The sequence below is a fragment of the Aspergillus nidulans genome, chromosome VIII (genome assembly GCF_000011425.1).
Source record: "Aspergillus nidulans FGSC A4 chromosome VIII".
NCBI lineage: Eukaryota > Fungi > Ascomycota > Eurotiomycetes > Eurotiales > Aspergillaceae > Aspergillus > Aspergillus nidulans.
In genome coordinates this window covers 1,695,537-1,713,891 of record NC_066264.1, presented here as the reverse complement: position 1 = coordinate 1,713,891, position 18,355 = coordinate 1,695,537, and the positions used below count along the sequence as shown (strand labels likewise).

Sequence of the window (18,355 nt, the reverse complement as noted above, 5' to 3'; positions counted from 1 at the left end):
GCAACAAAATGGGGCAGAACGCTTGCAGTTCGGGATTATGATTAGTTACCCAGGAAAAGACGATGTGCAGAACGGGGTGCAGACTCGATACACCGACGACGTGAGAGTGAGACCGCGAAGTCTCAGTGGTTTGCACTCTGTAAGCTGAATTAGTGCCTCAGGCTGCAAGTGAGTATACACAAGATTGTGGCGTGCGTAACACCGCATTTCTGTATACAGTAGTTTCATCAACGGTCTGTTGGACATCCCTAATATATTCTCCGTCCTACATAATAAGAAAAATAATTTGCGCTAATAGTCTTCGTAGCGACACTGGGGAAGTATCTATGCAGGCCAGTTGGCGAGCGGCCTGATCCCGTCCGCCGACTCTATCTGAAACAATTCTCTGTTTCAATCGTATTTCCTCGTCGACTCTCGCGCTTCAGCTTCTCAATCAAGATAATAACTTGTCCGCCTTCGCTCCAGTAATCTCCTTCCTCTTTCTTGCTGGGGTTATTTCGAGATCGTTCCCAAGTCCCAAGTCCCCATCTGCGACACCACCCCTGTCCCGATCGACAGCTGTTTAACGGTATGGTTCCAGCCCAGGCGTTCGGCCCCCTCACTCCTCTGCTGGCCCCCCTGTTCTTCCAATTGTTCTCGCAGGACCCCCCATACCCATACCTCCTACTTTCTCGTTGTCTTCATCCCGCCATTATCCCCCTCCTCGCCATGCGGATACTCGATCGACCGCCACTAATCTCAGTCTCTCTTTAGCTTCGCGGCCCTCCCAAACGTCCTTCTTCTGCTCCCGTGCGAATTGCGTCTCTTATTGCGTCCCTTTCCAAGCGCGGGCCCCGTGTCCTTTTCCTCGCAAAGCCGCCCCCTCCCGGACGCCTGTCCTACACCCTCGCTCGATAATCGTCATTTCAGGGGCTCAGTGATTGTGGTTCAAACCGCAAACTTGCTGTCTTTTGTTGGATCTGCGGCTGGACCCCGAAACCCCTCGCTTTAAACCATCGATGAATAATAGCCTTGGCTTGACCGACCATTTCGCGCTCTGAACCTGTACTGACCGCTCTCGTCTGGCGGTGCTTGGGGTCGATATCGTCGCTGTTTTTCACATCAATTGTTGAGCGCTCTTTGAGGTGGAACGCTTCATGGAGTCCCCCACATCGTACCCCCCGGAGTCTCCCATGGAGCAGGAGGATATTCCATTCCCTTGCAAGGGCTGTGGAGAGGTATGAAGTGTCCGGTGAAAACTGTTAAGGAGCGCGAATGCCGATACTGACCTGGATAGATTTTGGAAGAAGGCAAAGCTTTCGAGCTTGGTAGGTGTTACGCCGATGTAGATCGCCATAGTTTACTTGCTGACTGCGCTCTCTCTAGCCGGAAATCGATGGCATATCGACTGTTTCCGCTGCAGCTCGTGCAGCACACTCCTAGATTCGGATGCGCATCTTCTACTCCTCGGAGACGGCTCATTGATCTGCAGCAATTGTACCTACAGTTGCAGCTCATGTGGGAACAAGATCGAGGATTTGGCCATCCTGACTGGCGAACAAGCTTTCTGTGCCCAATGCTTTCGATGCCGGAACTGCAAAAGGAAAATCGAGAATTTGCGCTATGCGCGGACGTCGCAGGGAATCTTTTGCATGGATTGCCACGAGTCTTTGATGCAACGACGAAGAAAGAAGAATCGTGCGGCAACGTCTAAGAAGCATACTGGTCCCGGTGTAAAGTTAGACAAATCGCTCCCTTCGCTGCCTCCTGAAGAGGTCGAGCCCCATCCGCAAGCCGCAGATGACCTCTCTGTTGACGGGTATGTTGACTCGTCGATGGAGGCGGGCTCTCGAACGGCAGCGCCTGCGCTGGACGCGGGAACCTCGTCTGTGGATAATCAAGGTAAGCATCGCGATGTTTTGCGGCGGACGATGTAGTGCAGTGAACTGATGTGCTGCGGCTCTGAACAGATAATTTGATCCTGCCATCGAGCACGTATCGCAGCAACCGGCTTTCTGTCGTCCCTACCGAACCGGATGCAGACGGTGGAGAGTTTTTGATTCCGCTCGCATTCGATCCCTCCGAAGAACAGAGACCCCCTCGCGACCACTCCACCAGGTCTCCAGAGCGCGCCCCAATGGAGAACTCGTCTCCCCACATTGCCTACCAGGAAAAGGGTCGGGAGCGCCCCGAACCCGAATCTCATCGCTGGCGTCAAGATGATTCTCTCAATAGGGCAGCGAGTTCAAACTCTGCTCGAAGTTCTAGGTCGGACCTACCGGTGGGTCATAAAGGAAGCAGCTCTTATTCCACGTATGACAAGTCGTCAACGGCCCATGGGAGAGACGGCTCGACTGTTGACCCAAGAACTGCGGCTACGGAGAGTACGACTACATTGCCCACTCGTCCCTCTTACGAGCTTCGTCGCCTGCACGAGAACGGAGGATCCTCAGACTCGTCACCAGCTGTCGCTCATCCCAAGCGTGGAGATTCACTAGAAAGTAGGCACCATAAACTTCCTCGAAAGGAAACTGTGCAATCTCCTGGTGCTACTCCAGCCCCTCAAAGCGATCAGTGGAGTGAGAAGTCTGTGGACACTTTGAACAAAACAACTGCTCAAACTGGAGAGTCGCCACGGCTTCCGCGTAGTGACTCTTACGAACAGCCGAAATCCCGCGCGCGTCCAAATTCGATCTGCACCCCTCAGCAGCCAGACGCATTCCGCTCTGCGGACTATGGAGCAACTCCTTCACCTCTGCGTTACAGTGGCGGGGGTGATTTCTCTATGGACGAGGATATGGCGAGAATCATGGGTTCAGAAGAACAGCACTCGCAAAACAGCGAATCATTCCTCCGCAGAATGTCCAACTCGGTGCGCCATGGTCGAAGCTATAGTGACAAGGGCACACGGTTATCAAAGGACGCAAAGTGGCCTAAAACTCCTGTCAACGGGTCTGCCAATGCTTCAGCCAGCTCTCCGGAGCAAATGGGAACCGACGAAGTAACATGGCTTCGGAGCGAGCTGCGAAAGGAGCGTCAACGGGTCCTTCAGCGGGATCAGAAGATTGCGGAGATGGAGTCTGTCCTCAAAGCTACTGCTGATGTGAAGCAGGTCAACACGGAGCTTAATGAGAAACGATCGACTATGGTGGTGTTGGACGCCCAAAAGGAGATTGTCATGCGGGAGCTCACTGTTTTGACTGAGCACCTCGAGTCTGAAAAGCGTGGTGGCAGTAGTGGTCCCCTTGACCTGAGTAAACTTACCAACAAGGTCCTGCGGGACTTTGTGGAGTCTATCCAGAATCTGAAAGATTCTTTCACGCCTCAGATTGAAGAGTTGATCCAGAAACGCAATGAGGCTGCTGAGGAGCTTGCAAAGATCAACAGCCAGAAGGATAAGAGCTTCCAAGAATTCGAGCAACTGTCCTCAAAGAACGCCCAGCTGGCTGAACTGAACAATCAACTCGTCCATCAAATCCAAGAGCTATACAAGGCAAATAACTCAGACGGACGCGGTGCCAACGGTTTGGGCATTTACTCGCACGGGAAGGAGAAGTCTTTATCCTCAATTGATGCACTGAAGGCCACGGGTGAATTGGCACAGTCGGTCTCCACTCCTAATATGTCTGAAGAGGCTGAGCCGGCCACCGTTGTTCCTGGTCCCCAGGTTGTTAGCATTCGTAAAGGACAGCCTCGCAAGTTCAACTGGAAGAAAGGAGGCCAGAACGTCGCCAAAGGAGTCACGAAAGGTCTCAAGGGAGCGTTCATGTCCAGCGAAAATAACACTAGTACCGCGGATGGCGTTCCTGGCCTACCACGCTCTCAGACACAAGACCCTAGTCGTCAGGGCTTTGGCTTTTTCGGAAACCAGCGTAACAAGCAAACGGGCACCAGAATGCCGCAGACCGACAGCGTCCCAGCCTTGGCCGAAACCTCCCCAGCAGGTAAGTTCCCAGCCATAGTTGCAGCCAACACCCGTACTTATCTTTCCTTCAGGACTATTCGGAACCGATTTGGAGCAACGCATGGAGCATGAAAAGAGCATTATTCCGGGTATTATCACTCGATGTATCCAAGAGGTTGAGTTACGAGGTATGTTATCGTGTCATCAATCTGTCAGGCCCATGAGGTTAATGCTGGTAATTCAGGCATGGACATGGAAGGGATATACCGAAAATCTGGCGCTAGCTCAGCTATCCAGACAATTCGAGAAGGCTTCGAGCGGTCTCCTCAGGATTATGATATTTCAGACCCTGATTTGGATATTCACGCCGTGACATCGGCCCTCAAGCAATACTTCCGCAAACTACCCATGCCTCTCATCACGTACGACGTTTACGAAAAAATTATCGAAACAGGGGAGATCACTTCGCACTCTGGTCGTGTCGAAGCGTTGCAAAAGAGCCTCGGAGAGTTACCGCGTGTTCATCAGGATGTGCTTGAGTTCCTCGTGTTTCACTTGAAGCGTGTCGTGGAACGGGAGAAAGAAAATCTGATGACAAGCCAAAACATTGCCGTTGTCTTTGCGCCGACAATCATGCGGCCACAGAGTCTCGCACGAGAGATGACGGATGTTCAAAAGAAGAATGAGGTGGTCAAGTTCCTGGTGGATAATTGCCAGGAAGTTTTCATGGGCATGCAAAATAACAACTAATCGCCGACTACCTTAGTCGTCCAGTTACATCGATTCGGCGTCAATCATTCGTCACTTGCATTATTTCTCTACGTTCTTGTTCTTTGCGAACACCCCAGCTTCCGAATGGACAGCCTGTATATATCCTTGGCGGCCATCTGCCTCCGTTTGTGCTTATTTTCCTTCTTTCCCCTACATCACAATGTTTTCCACCAACCCGGAGACCTCCAAAACTGATGATCAGCGCCCCCTCGATACCCTTCATGTATCTTTCCATGCTTGCATGCTATTTCGATTTTCTCTCTCTTCGATCCCGCAGGTCCGAAGCTAGTTCCCACCCATACTAACTCACCAGTGGTGTTGTACTTGTGTTCTTTTAAACTAAATTCTACTTTAGAAGACTTCTCATCTAGCACCATGGACGATTACTCTTACGTCTGTTTCTTGTGGATATGTGCGGATGTCTGAGCACTCCACGAAGGACAAGTCACTACAGGTACAGTTGCAGTTGTCCGTTTTCGCTTCTTGATCTGCATGGTAATCACCTAGATAAAATTAGTAGCACCTAGTCAGGACACTGTTTGAGTAATAGGTCTGTAGCGGATGGCTTTAGTGTTTTCTGGTGTGGCATTAGAGCACGCGTCTGTTTAATTTTCCCCATATATGGTTTGCGAATTGCTTATTACGAGCATACCTGTAAGTCAGGGTACTGTCGCGGTTTATAAAATAAACTAGACATGATCAGGGTTCTTATGCCGTATTTCTATACAAGATATCTATTGGACACGCAGTGTCACTGAAATATGTACAAGAATGACAGATTAGAAAGTATCATCCTCCAGCCTCTCCACCCGCCGAATAACGCTTGGGCTCTGATCATCCTGTAGGTCCTCCGTGGTATCATTCGCACCGGCTGTGAAAAGCAACTGTTCTACTATTCGCCTTGAGGCTTCTCTGGCTGAATCACATGTAAGTTAGCTCTAGCACCGCTCTAAGATTGCAAGAGAATAAACAAGGCACTCACCTGGCGTTTTCATAAGTCGGCTTTGCGGAATATGGAACTGCATTGTCTTCGGCGGACTGAGGCCCAGCTCGTCATCGTCGTCGTCATAAGTAAACTGCTCATCATCGCTATCCCACTCGCTACGTTTTCCGAAACCACCCTTTGCCGGCGTGAGTACGCTAGTTCCTGGCTTAGGCGGGGCGCGGGACCGGTTTGCATCGGGACGTCCTCTGCCTCCCGTACCTGGAGTTTGGGGCTTAAGCGGGGAGGAGAAGAGCTCTGAGTTGAGTTGCGGAGCTTCAGGTTCAGGACTAGAAATGGGGGAGTCTTCAAAGGCGTATTTCTTGACGGAAGCGGCGTTGGGAGTGACAGCAAAGCGGGAGCGGGAGGGATCGTAGGCCTTACCCATGGGTGTGGCTTGGACGCGGTAAGTTTTGTCTCCGAAGTTGTGCAGAATGGGGCCTTTGTGGTTGCCCGATGTGAGCACTTCGTTGGAAACAGGGGGGACGAAGGGTGATGAGGACAGCAAATTATCGGCGTAAGATCGGTTGTATGTACCGCGCGACGTCTGTTTTCCGGGTGTGGTTGGGAGATACGAGTCGTCTTGCTGGTAGTGCTCGTCATCTTCGGCAAGGCCTTGATCGTAAGGGGAAGGATGGGCTATAGAGGAGGTTACTGTTGAGTCGTTGCGTGCGTTCTCGCGCAGTGCAGCGCGCGGGGTACTGTGCGACGAGAGGCTTAAAGAAGTGAGTTCGAGATCGTCGGGTTTGCGGTCGCTATCTAATTGTGCAGTTGACTGATTGTCGTAAGATTCATTTTCGGTGAGGTGGCTTTGCGAGATGTTGCCCGACTCATCTTCAGGCATGGTTTCGTCGACGGTTGTTTCATTGACGGTTGTTTCGTCTTGGTTCGGTTGTTCACCGTTGGCATTGAGGTGGACGTTGGCGCTGGCTTCGAAGAACTTTTTCCAGAACTAGAGGGGTAGGTGAGGATGGCATCGCGAAACACGTGGGGGTCATCAGATGCGGACCTTTGCGCCCTCCCAGACATCGCGGGAAGCTTCTTTGTACTCAGTGACGACAGGGAGGATACTCGTTGTGATAATGCGGTGAGCACGGCTGAAGTTGTGATCGATTTCTAGAAGAGTTGAGGCTTAGTGATCTGAAATAGGGACGTCTGCTTGTTTGTTTACCTTGAAGAGTCAGCGTGATGGATTGTTCAAGCTTTTCCAACTCCTCAGTGAGCGTCAAGGGACGCTGCGCAATAGATGAAGGACGCGACATAGTGCCGTAGCCAGAAAAGGAACGAATTGCTGAATTGAGTGCTGAATTGAATTGGTGGAAACGCAATTGCGGTCTGGTGGTTGATGATGGGATGAACTTGTGATGATGAGGGGAAACGGCGGGTGCCAAAAGCGGACGCAAAGTAGGGCAATAGATAAGGGTCTAGAAGCCACGTGAGAGCCCAGCGGGGAAGCGCCGGCGGGCTTAACCGGACTTGACTGCTGCCTTCGCCACGACTGTATCAGTTACGCATTAAAGGAGCTGGAGAAAGTGGTAAAAGTCATTATGCCGACTCCTGTTGCAAAGGGTATGCTTCCTTTTCTATTAGATGCCTTCTTTTCCTTTCTTCCGGTCCACTCCGAAGTCATACCTACTTGCTTCTACGGGGGCGGTGTGCTTATCGAGCATGACATGATGTATGAGCTCTTGGAATGGGGATACTCACCCAGCTTGGATGCTTCCACCAACGAATCGTGACTGTATCAGATTGACTTTTATTGAAATTTATCAGTACAGTCATGTGTAAGTGTACTGACAAGCCCAGGCATCATCATTGGCGTCGCGGCACTCGTTGCCGCCGGTATTGCAGTCTATGAATCTCCTCAGTTCCGAAGATGGGTGAACAACTCGCGGAGAAAGCTGGCAATGACGCTACACAATCTCGGGGACGACATTCATCCTGGAGATGGTGACTCACGCTACCGAAATGATATTTCCATGACGGAAGAGATAGGCCCAGCCGCCGACGAGCGAAGACGGATAGCTCGGGAAGAGATATCGCGGCGACGGAGCATTCTGGAAGAGCGCCGCAAGAGAAGGTCCAACAGCTCGCTTGGGACGTTTGATGCACTTGTAGACGAGAACGGCCGTCTTCTAGATCTTGAGGATCAAGGTAACCCAGCGGCAAATTCTACGGCTTTAGACCTTGGCGTTTCACAGCCAACTCATCGGGGTCATCAATCAGATGACCCGGCAGCGCAATCCACAGTGCTTTTCGAAGCAGAGGCAGCGCCTGAGCAGAGCAAGCTGCAGCTTTCCATCCCAACTCCGCGGAGCCGCGCCTCGTCTGTCGCTGGTGCTGACTTCACTCCTGTGTCCGATGTATCTGAGGTTATGGCTTCGGCTGTTTCCCAGCAGTCAGGCGATGCTGCCCGACCCAAATCATCTGCATCTAGCTATACGGAGGGGGCCTTCTCCGAAGTAATTTACGCCCATCCCGACCACATGACCAGTGGACATGCCGAGGATTCCCGGTCACCATTCTCAGACCTGGAAGGCTTGCGTTTCCCGCGGAGCCGTCCAGTGACGCCCCCAACACCTTCTACAACTGACAATTTCAGCCATGTCGCCGTCGACGCTTCGTCCGACGGAGTGCTTAGTGAATTCGAGGGCTCTATAGGGAGGGTTGTAACTCCCGCGAGTTGGTCAGAGGTTGGCAGCGATATCAGCAGCGATGAGTATCGTCATCGTGGATTCTAAGTCTGTACTTTGATATATAATGGGATTTTAGCTTTGGTTGGAATAGGCGCTAAGGATGGAAAGATGTGACAAGACACTTAATAGGCGTTGAGGTTTTCGTCTTTGGGCTTTTGAGTCGCGTGTGATTTTTCATGCCTAGAACAGCCACTTGGATAAAATTTGATCTGAATCTGTCTTGCTGCGACCATAACGAACATCAGCTGTCCAAACTCCGTAACGCTTTTCTATCGTGACGTCAGCTATAAGTACAGGCCCGTCTGACATCTGTACGGCTTAACCTGCAGGCTCAATAACTAGATATACATTTGCATGGTTGCACTCATGAATGTGAAAACAAGAAACTACCCAGAGAAAACCAGTGGAACAACCGTAGACCCTAGACTGGAGTGTATACATATATAATTGTCAAGGAGCGAAGATTGGGCACCTGGATATGAAAATGCATGGTGCTGCCCGTCCTTCCTCGAAAGCCAGCCCAGCTGATTTCATCTCCCCCACAACAATGCCTAGAAAGAATTGGTGGCCAACTGGATGAGAACATGGAGCATCACCAGCGGCTTCTTGTGCTCAAGATGCGGTGCAGGGTTTACTGCTTCTCAAAGCTCCGGTTTTGTCTCACGGTCGCTTCTGGCGGGAGGTCCTTGTTGATGAATAAACAGAGCATTCACTAAGTGATGTCATCCTGCGCTCTCTAGAGGTGCTGAACATGGCAACACATTGCTTGCGACTTCGTCAAGGAACTGCTGGTCTTTTCGTGGCCAGCAATTTCCCGACAGAGAAGGTATACTCAAGCACGAGTTATAGCCATCAGAAATGGGCCCATACTCGCATATTGCTTGAGTGCAATACCATATTACGGAAAACTATTTCAGAATTTTCAGATGGTTAGAAGTGAGTCGGATATGTCACCGCTATATGTGACTAGGTTGGGCTTGTATACCTGTCCCATGGACCGGAGGCGGACTTCACAGGAGATTGGAGATATTTTATCCTGGATTATTGAGTATTATATATTGTTGCATTCTAGTAGACGACTGCCGACTGTTTGGAGAGAAGACAAGGCGCAGGCGCCTGGGCTACACCTGGCCAAATCCCGAGTTAGGGCTAAGAATTTGTGCTCCCACCTACACAAGTTAGATCAAACCGACGGTGACCTTGAAGTCTGCAAAGATAGATTAATTGGACCCACGGAGAGATCTATTAGCGGCAGAAATAGCGTCACTAGAGGGAAATAGCTTCCTATATTCGCTACTAGAGAAGTTCCCTGACTACAAACCATCAGCCACATCTACATGCACAGAAATATAACCGTCGATGTTGCTGCAGACTGACAAACCGTACATCTGCTTGCAAAATCCAGTGCCATATGGTGTTTGGAAGAAACACCCCCTTTATTGCTCCTTCCCCCCCCCGTGAACCCACGTCGACACTGGACATGAAATCCTTTGCTGGACTGACCTTAAAAATAACTTCACGCGCTCTAGGCGGCCCTATGGCTCATCAACTGATGGGTCTTTCGTCGTGGCTGAGATGGTTGGTGGAAGAGCTAGGAGCCGGGACCCGGATCTCTGCAGATCACCTGCAAGTCCGTATGCAAGACCTTAGCAGAAATATCAAAAAGGCATAATGCTACACCTATATAGTGGTTCACAAAGTCCTAGCTACTGACACGGGTCCACAACATTGGCCATGCTGCTGGGGCCCGACGCGCAGTTGCGGGAGCCGGTACCGCTTGAACCCAATGAAGTGCTAGAGCTCACCTGTTGGTGTTTGTTAGATGTGCTATCCTCATATGTGAATGAACGGGATGGGTGATAGCAGCGATCGAGTGTTCGGCAGCGGATTTCTTAAGGAGGATATTGAAGCCAACTGCATAAAGGCGGCTTCTAAAGAGGCAAAGACGTTCTGCTCGTAAAGCAGACAAGTTCAGCGCGCAATGCAAGTGCAATACATAAACCTAGTAGAATGTCGGCGGTATCCCCAGTACATTCTCGAACCACGTGTCATCGCCCAGATCCATCGACTGCATAAACACCATTTGATCCAGATCGGGAACGTAGTAGTTGTACGTCTGTGTCTGGCCGGTTGCATCAGAATCGGCGTTAACAGGGGCAGGGGCTGTCGATAGACATGACGCCTGGACGTCATCCATTTGACTCTGCCCCTGCAAAGTACACGGTCCCTGCTCCAGATTCCACCTCGCTTCACCCCAAACGCGACTCCTCCTCAATAGCTTGGACAAAAACATAAGTAAATGATCACCACACTCCTGCAACTCCGGCTCCTGGCTCGCCATATCCAGTCGCTGAAGCATACGGTCTAGGGTCGAAATCAAATGTACTGTATTCCGTACAGCCTCGCAATCCCAGTCCGGGTCTTTGAGGGTGGACAGATACTTCAACAGCGTGACTGTCAGGATCATCTGCGACCAGAAGTGGAACGGCTGTCCGGCGAGCTTCGAGGAAGGGATGTCGTAGAAGTTGTCGAGCCAGGATTTGATGTTCTCGACGGACTGCCAGAGACATTCGAGGCGGCGGAAGGCAAGCGTATTTCTCGTGCCGGAGTTTCCAGGTGCTGCGAGGGGGGAGTCCTTGCTTATAGTGAAGGCGAGCTGGTTGATATATAACTCGACGTATTGGGCGTGAGTGGCTAGGATATCTAGACATACCATAAGCCTGATTCTCATAGCCGTGCTGCTGATACATGACTTACCAATCTGGTCCATCTCCATAGGAAACGAAGCGCGCAAGTCATGCAGCTCCCGCCGTAACGTCCTAAGATACAGCAAACCCGGCGCCGAAGCCGCAGCCGCTCCAGTGCGAGTTTCATCTTGCTGCCGGACATCGTCGGCTCGCTGTTTGAGAAGCTGCAAACGGACTTGGCACACAAATAGCCTGTCTGCCGGACACGCATCGCTTACCGCAAGGAGCCGGAGCGCCTCTTCCATCTGCGGTGTCCATCGAAGGGCATCTTGGCGGCCGAGATGGGACGAAATACTAGTCAGGTTAGGTAGTGTGACTTTTACAAGCATTCAAAGGAGAGTACGCACTTAGAACTCAGGACGAAACATGCCAGGACGGCCCGCTGCCGCTCCAACAGTCCGTACGGCGTTTCATCATGGCTCGGCCGGTTCTCGGCCGTGCCGCCTTGAGTGATCGTCATGATAAGCTGCACGTCCTTTGAGGACGGCTTGAACAGCCGCAGGTCATATACCAGCGAGATGGCAAGCATCATCAGCCGCGACATCAGGTCTGCCCTGCCCAGGAAAGGGTCTGTGCTCCATGCCAAATAGGTTAGCGTCGCCAGCAGCAGATCGATAGTCGACTCGACTTTCAAGAACGCAGAACTGAACAGCAGCCGCTTCAATTCCTCAACCTGGACCAGCCGGTCCTGCGTCGAAAAGGTCGTGACCGTGCAGATGGCCTGATACAGCAAAGGCCGGTTCTGCCGCAGATACCAGCTCGTCATATCGGGGGTCAGATTGATGAACGGGAACGACGGCAGCATCCTCGACCTAAAGAAATCCAGCCGTCTATCAGCCTGGTTCGGTGACGGCGCAGGCGTCGACAGGAAGACCTGATTCTGAGCCGGATTCGAATTTGGCGAGACGGCAGCCACCGACTCCGGCGCGAATGCCGGCCCATCACCGAGGCCCAGCGTCGTGCTGGGCGGCGTCACTAGGGCACCGTTGCTATGCTGATAGCGGTAGGCCGAGTGGACGGAATCGCCGTTCATGTGCATGTTAACGGCGGCCCCATTAGACCCAATAAAGGACTGCATGGCGGAAAGTAGACTCTCCATCTTGTCTTCCAGACGGGCAATCCTTCTGTCAGAGACACTGGCCGTCTGCGAATTCGCATTGCGCCGTCGAACAGACTCTGACGGCTCGCATCTCTTCTTGAGACGGAGGCATCTATTTGTTATTCAGCTATTGCTCTTCATGCATTTATATCTGTGGCAGGGAGGGGGACCTCTCGCAGCTGTCGCCACTGGGCGTGCGCACGCAGCGGCACTTGGCCTTGTAGCACTGGGTGCAGGCTTGGCCGTAGGTACTGGACTGGTGAGTAGGTGTCCGGTCCATCGCGATAAGCAGCTGAAGTGAAACTTCTAGCTGGCTGGCACTCAATGGCGATATCTAGGCCCCAGCTGATGGAAACACGTGACTAATGGATGATGGATGATGATCGATATGAGCTAGCTGATGACTAACTGATGATTAGCTATGACTAGTTGATGACGAGCTGATCAATGATGGGGCAGCAGCGCTGGTGGAGAATGAAGGTTGCAGATGGAATTGAGCTCGAGAATCCGTTTGACTGCGTGGTTGATGGCGACTTGGGGGGACGGCGAAAGGTGAGGTGCACCTGGAGGTGTTGCAAGTTCCCAGAGTGGAAGGAGAGATGACACAGACCGGAGATTAGTTATTTAAGGCCGACCGTCCGGGGCCGATACTCCAGCGGAGTTCAAGACCGAAGTCCGATCGTACTCTGTGTACTCCTTGGCTCCTTGACCTCGTCCAGTCTTCTGCACTTGATCCTGCAGGATCATACTGTTACCCCCAAGGAAAGTCTACTGAGCACGCCCCAAGACTAACTGTCGGATCGTGCCGCATCTCTATCAGTTTTATTGGCGGCATTGCTATCGGCCAGCTAATCAGTCTCTATGTACAATACCACCTCGTATCCTGTCTATGATCTTCGTCCTGCGTCTGCACCGACAACCCCTGCAAATAATCCCGCGCCAGGCTGTGTGTATCGCGCAGCTCGCTTAACACTCGTAGCAGATGCTGCACCCCCTCGCCGCCCGTGGGATCGGGACTGCCCGTCGAGAGGAACGTGGCGGCGCACGCCAACGTATCGGGTAGGAACGGGTGCGCCTTGAACGGACTCAGCGAGGGGACGGCCTTCGCCAGGCGGACGATCTCGCCGGCTGCGTGGCTGGCCATCTGGTGGTACGCGGCGGCCGACAGCGACATCGTCGCGCCCGGGCTCAGTAGCTGCTGGTCAACGGGCGAGCTGGCGAGAGCCCGCCAGGAGACTTGCTGGACGGTATCGCTCAGGTGCATGGTCGCGCGGTAGCCGAGCGTCTGCGTGAAGAGCAGCATCGGGTCGCTGTCAACAGCGGGCGAGGAGACCTGCTGTAGCATCTGGACTCGCCGGTCCACTGCATTCGACAGCCAATTCTGGCGGATACAGAAGTCTCGCGTCGCGGCGCCAGACTCGAACTCGGAGCCGGACGCAGTCGAGTTGCTGTTTGCGTAGAAGCGGCGGTGCGTCATACATCGGCCGTGAAGGGTGGCCATGATAATGCATTCGGCAAACGGGGACATTGTGCTCTGCCCGGTCTGGGCCATGGCTTCAGTGAGAAAGGGCGTGCGTGCGGGGAGATTGTTCTGGTAGTTGTGTTCGAGGGAGGGGAGGCGGGTTAATATCTAGCAGGGTTAGAATAAAAAATAACTGAATATAAATTCTGAGGTAAATAGAATAAAAGAAGCGCGACGTACCATCTCTTCTTGTAACGTTAACGGCCACTCATTCTGCAAGCAAAGCAAACGATCAAAGCAATAAGCAAGCCAGAACGTCCGCCGGCCTTCTTCGGCGTCGACGAAGTTCTCAGCATTCTCCCCCGAAGGAGATAGGGTTAGCGAAGACGGCGGCGACGAAGACGGCGGCGAGAGCTGTCGATCTGACCCGGCATCCAGCTCTGACAGTCGTGCCATCTGCACGAGACGAAAGGCCCGGCCAGCCGTGAGCATAGCCTGGTGCACGCCGATCCGCAGCAGCTCGTAGTGGCTTAACAACAGCCAGGCCTGGATGTGCTCGAGCGGGACCTTGTCTCGCGGTGTGGCGGGCGTCTGGCTGTGCGTCTCCAAGAGGGCCTTGGTCTCGGCATAGAGATGCTCGCTAAGATGGCAGTGAGCAGACATTGCCGCTGCGAGCGTTCGCATGGCGAACTGCAGACATGCCTGTGCTGGGGTATGGCTATCTCGGGCGACCCGCGCAAAGTACCGTCGCCGGTGGATGATGGGGCAGAAGGCGTGGACCCGGTCGAAGTAGAGTTGGTCTCTGCACATTGTCAGTCAGGTGTCATGGTAGACAAATCAGTTAGGTAGTGTACAATTCAGCCCGGATGAGGTCAGTTAACATGACCTTAGTACATGAGTCTCGCCTCGTCGTCGACGTTGTTGTCGTCGTAGAAGGAGGAGGAGGAGTCTCGTTCAAAAGGTCGAAGCTGAGAGGGTCGGTTAGGGTAGTGGCCGACGAGACTGTCAGGTCTGATGGAGGGACGAGGCTGGTACTGCTGACATCCTGCCACTGGCGATCCAGCCAGGTTGGGTCAGGCCACGATAAACCAGCACCAGCAGGAGCAGCATCTTTAGATGAGATGGCTGGGGCAGGCATGAGAGCTGTCGACGTCGACATTGTGGTGGTTGCCGTGGCATCCTGCTTCAGCGCGGCGACCTGTACATCAAAGTCATCCAGCATCGTCTGGATATCCGCTGGTGGCTCATCGAGCTCGCCGGCCATGGTTATGGACGGGGGAGGTCGATGTCGCAGGTATCGATCAAGCTGCCATCGAAGCGTTGCTGAAAGCATGAGGCATCCCATGTTAGCTAGCTCGCTCGACTCGACCATGTGGAAAGACAGGGAAGCAGCACAGCACAAGCTCCAGAACCAGCTGCATTGGTCCCTGCAGATCGGGGGAGCACAGCGGCGGGCCTTGCAGATGCCTGTGTCCGGACCGGAAACATGGCAGCCCCATAATCACAAAAGCGCAGACGAGACGAGATACAATGAGACAAGACAAACACCTACCCAGCTGCGACTGCATCGAGGTGATCTGCCCTTTGATCGGACCCCTCTGCTGCCTCTTGTCAACGAACACACACTGCAGCTCATTCTCAGTGCAGAACCCGCATTTCGGACGCACGCGATCACAGCGCGCTTTGCGGCGGCGACACTCCTCGCATGCAAAGCCGGGCTGCTGTCGTCCTCGTCTGGTGGGACACGCCATGATTGCTGGTCTTTGTAGTCTCTGGATCTGTGATGTTGAATGACGAGGCACTGGTCTATCCGGGTTGACAATGCTGACGGATCAAGGCGGGAATGCCATTCATTCTTATGAGAGAGAACCAGGATGTGGTTAGCTATCGTAATTATAGGTTACGAGCGAGTTACGAACGTTTGCCCGTGCAATCAATAGGCTCGTGGCCGTGCTACCAGCGGCGCCAGCACGCCAGCAGACTGGCTGCCATCGTACCCTCGTCCACGAGGAGGCAGAGCCAGCCAGCATGGAGCCTCCAGGATCCGTCTCACCTGCAGGACCGCGCAGCCCAGATTTGGGGGCGAGAATCGATGAGCTTGATTAGGCCTACAGCATTCCATTTCGGGTGCGGCTGCATGCCATCTCCGTGGTATTTGCGTTCGCGACATTCACAACTAAGTTTGCCAGCGGTGGATCAGTTGATCTCGCATCTATCCTTGGTTGGCCATCTAATTCTCCGAGGTCTTGGTCGTCTTGACCAGATCGACTAGAGTAAGCGAGGTTAGTAGTGGATCCATGGTAGATGGATGAATGATCCGTGCAGAACAGCAATGCAGTACAATGCAGTACAGTGCAGTGCAATGCAGAGCAGCACAGAGGAGCACAGAGCACTGCTTAGTCTCTCCACCAGACAGAACAGCTTCCATGCGCTGCAGCTGCAGAAGCGCTTAGTCTAACCAACCTCGTATTCTGCATTACCATTAGCTTCGATCAGGGGTAGGTAGGGGTGCATCCCTGCCAACCACTCAGACAGTCATCGCCGTCCGAAACGTCCGCGCATGGAAGACGCCAGATCCTGCAGTCGGAGCGAGACGGTGTAATCTGCACGCTGGGGGCCAGCGGGCCCGTCGATTGGAGAACGGCCGCGAGATAAGAACGTGGTCTAAAGGATTGAGCTGACGATGTGGCTGACAACCTCACCTCATTCTCGCCTTCAATGATCCCGACTCGGCCTGAGGAATTAAAGGTCTGATTCCTTTAGGCTAGTGGCTTAATCTCGTCGACAAAAGTTCGAGCGGACTTCGGAGGGTTGAAATCCGTCCACCTAAAACTCCGCGTAGCCCTATCTTGCCCTAGTCTGGCGGAGTATTAACGGGCAATCCGGACCTCGAGCTCCCAAAATTATGGAAGATAGCCCATGGCCCAGACTGACTTTGGTTCTGTCGCTCCACAAGGTTCTTTAGCTCTGCCTACATATAACACAGCAGCTTTCTTTCGCCAGTCCTGTTTCAGCTGGTTCCGTCCCCCCAACCCCTCTCGCAGCCGTCGCCGTGTCAGCTTACAACGCTACCATACATTGGAACTGCACTGAACCACGTTACCGTCACCTGGACCTCGTTATGGCAACTCAAGATACAACCGCAGCAACCGCAGCAGCGCCGGCTACCAACGGCAACGGGACCCCCAAACCCAAAAACCGCGCCGCGTGGATCCCCGCCAAAAAGGTGATCCCCTTCAAAGTCGGCGACGCCCCCTACACGCGCCCTGGCCCTGGCCAGGTGGTCGTCAAGAACGGCGCCGTAGCTATCAACCCGTTCGACTGGGTCTTGCAGTTCATCGGGCCCGCGCTGGCCGGGTATATCCACTACCCGTTCATCTTTGGGACTGATGTTGCGGGCGAGGTCGTCGAGGTCGGACCGGGCGTCACCCGGTTCGCCGTGGGCGACCGCGTCTGTGGAAGCGCGACGGCGATTGCGAAAGAGGTGAACGACCCGGCCGAGGGTGGGTTCCAGCTGTATACCGTCCTGCGAGTGCATATGCTCACGCCGGTGCCCGCTGGGATCAGCGATGCGCAGGCATCTGTGCTCGGACTCGGGCTGGGTACGGCCGCATTTGGTCTCTTCCACAAGGACTATCTGGCCCTCGATATGCCGCAGCTTGCGGAAAAGGGCAGGGGAGAGGTGCAGCGGGGCAGGTCGGGGTCCCCGCGCGCGGTGATCATCACGGGCGGCGCCAGCAGCGTTGGCAGCAATGCGATCCAGCTCGCTGTCGCAGCAGGCTACGAGGTCCTTTCGACCTCGTCGCCCAAGAACTTCGACTATGTCAAGGGGCTCGGGGCGAGCCACGTCTTTGACTACCGGAGCAAGTTCCTGGCCAAGGATCTCTTATCCGCCCTCAAGGGCAGAGAGCTCGTCGGCGCATATACCATTGGCGCCGGTGCGGTGGAAGCCTGCACCCTCGTGATGCGCAAGCATGATCCTGCGCTGACGAGAAAGTTCATCGCCGTCGCCGGTGAGATCATCCCGCCTGAGAAGCTAACCACCTTCGTCGGCAAGGGGACTTACCTCATTGGGATGCTGGGAGGAATGGTGAAATCGAGCATCCGGCAGCGCCGCACAGGCGTCATCGCCAAGTTTATCCTTGTTGACGGGCTGGTGGACCCGGACAGTGTGGTCAGCCGGGTTTACATGGACTTTCTGCCCCAAGCGCTCGAGAGAGGGCAGTTTGTGCCTGCACCGCCGCCGCTCGTTGTCGGAAAGGGGCTCGAGAAGATCCAGGAGGCGCTGGATATCCAGCGAAAGGGGGTTTCGGGAAAGAAGCTTGTTGTCACTTTGTAGCTGGTTACTGTTTATTTTGACTGGCTAATGGAGGCCGAAGAGGGCCGAACAGGACCGAAGAGAATGTGTTTAGTTGCTATATACCCACGACAAAAGGTGCCCTAATACTGCGCTTGGTGATGGATCCCGTTCAACGTCTACGCATAGCCCTAGTAATCTATTGGTTTCATTCTGAGCTCAGTGCTTATTCCAATTATAATGAAAAAATCAAACTCGTGCTGAGCTGAGCTGTGGATTGTAGGCTATAATCTAACAATCTATTGCCTGTCACATCTACAAGATATTCAACAGAGCATACCCATAAGCCTACCTAAGTCTGTCGATACTCAGAAGCTGCTCTATCCGAATGGTATATTCATCTTGAGAAGTTGAAATT

General features: G+C 53.4%; 6 protein-coding genes across 6 annotated transcripts, besides 1 other annotated feature; 3 read left to right on the top strand and 3 right to left on the bottom strand.

Annotated features, from left to right (window-relative positions):
- Window positions 1–18,355: part of a sequence feature (contig 1.15 1752..178329(-1)) that runs on past both edges of the window.
- On the top strand, window positions 1,137–4,633 carry ANIA_01025 (putative Rho GTPase activator Rga; the record flags this gene model as incomplete). Its single annotated transcript, XM_653537.1, has 6 exons — window positions 1,137–1,217; window positions 1,277–1,307; window positions 1,366–1,881; window positions 1,950–3,923; window positions 3,976–4,071; window positions 4,128–4,633. The coding sequence occupies 6 exons, from the start codon at window positions 1,137–1,139 to the stop codon at window positions 4,631–4,633; spliced, it is 3,204 nt and encodes a 1,067-aa protein (XP_658629.1).
- On the bottom strand, window positions 5,434–6,480 carry ANIA_01026 (uncharacterized protein; the record flags this gene model as incomplete). Its single annotated transcript, XM_653538.1, has 2 exons — window positions 5,434–5,570; window positions 5,637–6,480. 2 exons carry the CDS (start codon window positions 6,478–6,480, stop codon window positions 5,434–5,436), a joined length of 981 nt encoding a protein of 326 aa, XP_658630.1.
- ANIA_01027 (uncharacterized protein) lies at window positions 7,184–8,377 on the top strand (the record flags this gene model as incomplete). Its single annotated transcript, XM_653539.1, has 2 exons — window positions 7,184–7,205; window positions 7,443–8,377. The coding sequence occupies 2 exons, from the start codon at window positions 7,184–7,186 to the stop codon at window positions 8,375–8,377; spliced, it is 957 nt and encodes a 318-aa protein (XP_658631.1).
- ANIA_01028 (fungal specific transcription factor domain-containing protein) lies at window positions 9,868–12,458 on the bottom strand (the record flags this gene model as incomplete). The annotated part of the gene is made up of 6 exons (XM_653540.2): window positions 9,868–9,956; window positions 10,047–10,137; window positions 10,365–11,035; window positions 11,090–11,373; window positions 11,427–12,290; window positions 12,349–12,458. 6 exons carry the CDS (start codon window positions 12,456–12,458, stop codon window positions 9,868–9,870), a joined length of 2,109 nt encoding a protein of 702 aa, XP_658632.2.
- ANIA_01029 (protein afoA) lies at window positions 13,038–15,391 on the bottom strand (the record flags this gene model as incomplete). The annotated part of the gene is made up of 4 exons (XM_653541.1): window positions 13,038–13,808; window positions 13,881–14,442; window positions 14,495–14,963; window positions 15,193–15,391. The coding sequence occupies 4 exons, from the start codon at window positions 15,389–15,391 to the stop codon at window positions 13,038–13,040; spliced, it is 2,001 nt and encodes a 666-aa protein (XP_658633.1).
- Window positions 16,762–17,979, top strand: ANIA_01030 (zinc-binding alcohol dehydrogenase family protein; the record flags this gene model as incomplete). Its single annotated transcript, XM_653542.1, has 1 exon — window positions 16,762–17,979. One exon carries the CDS (start codon window positions 16,762–16,764, stop codon window positions 17,977–17,979), a length of 1,218 nt encoding a protein of 405 aa, XP_658634.1.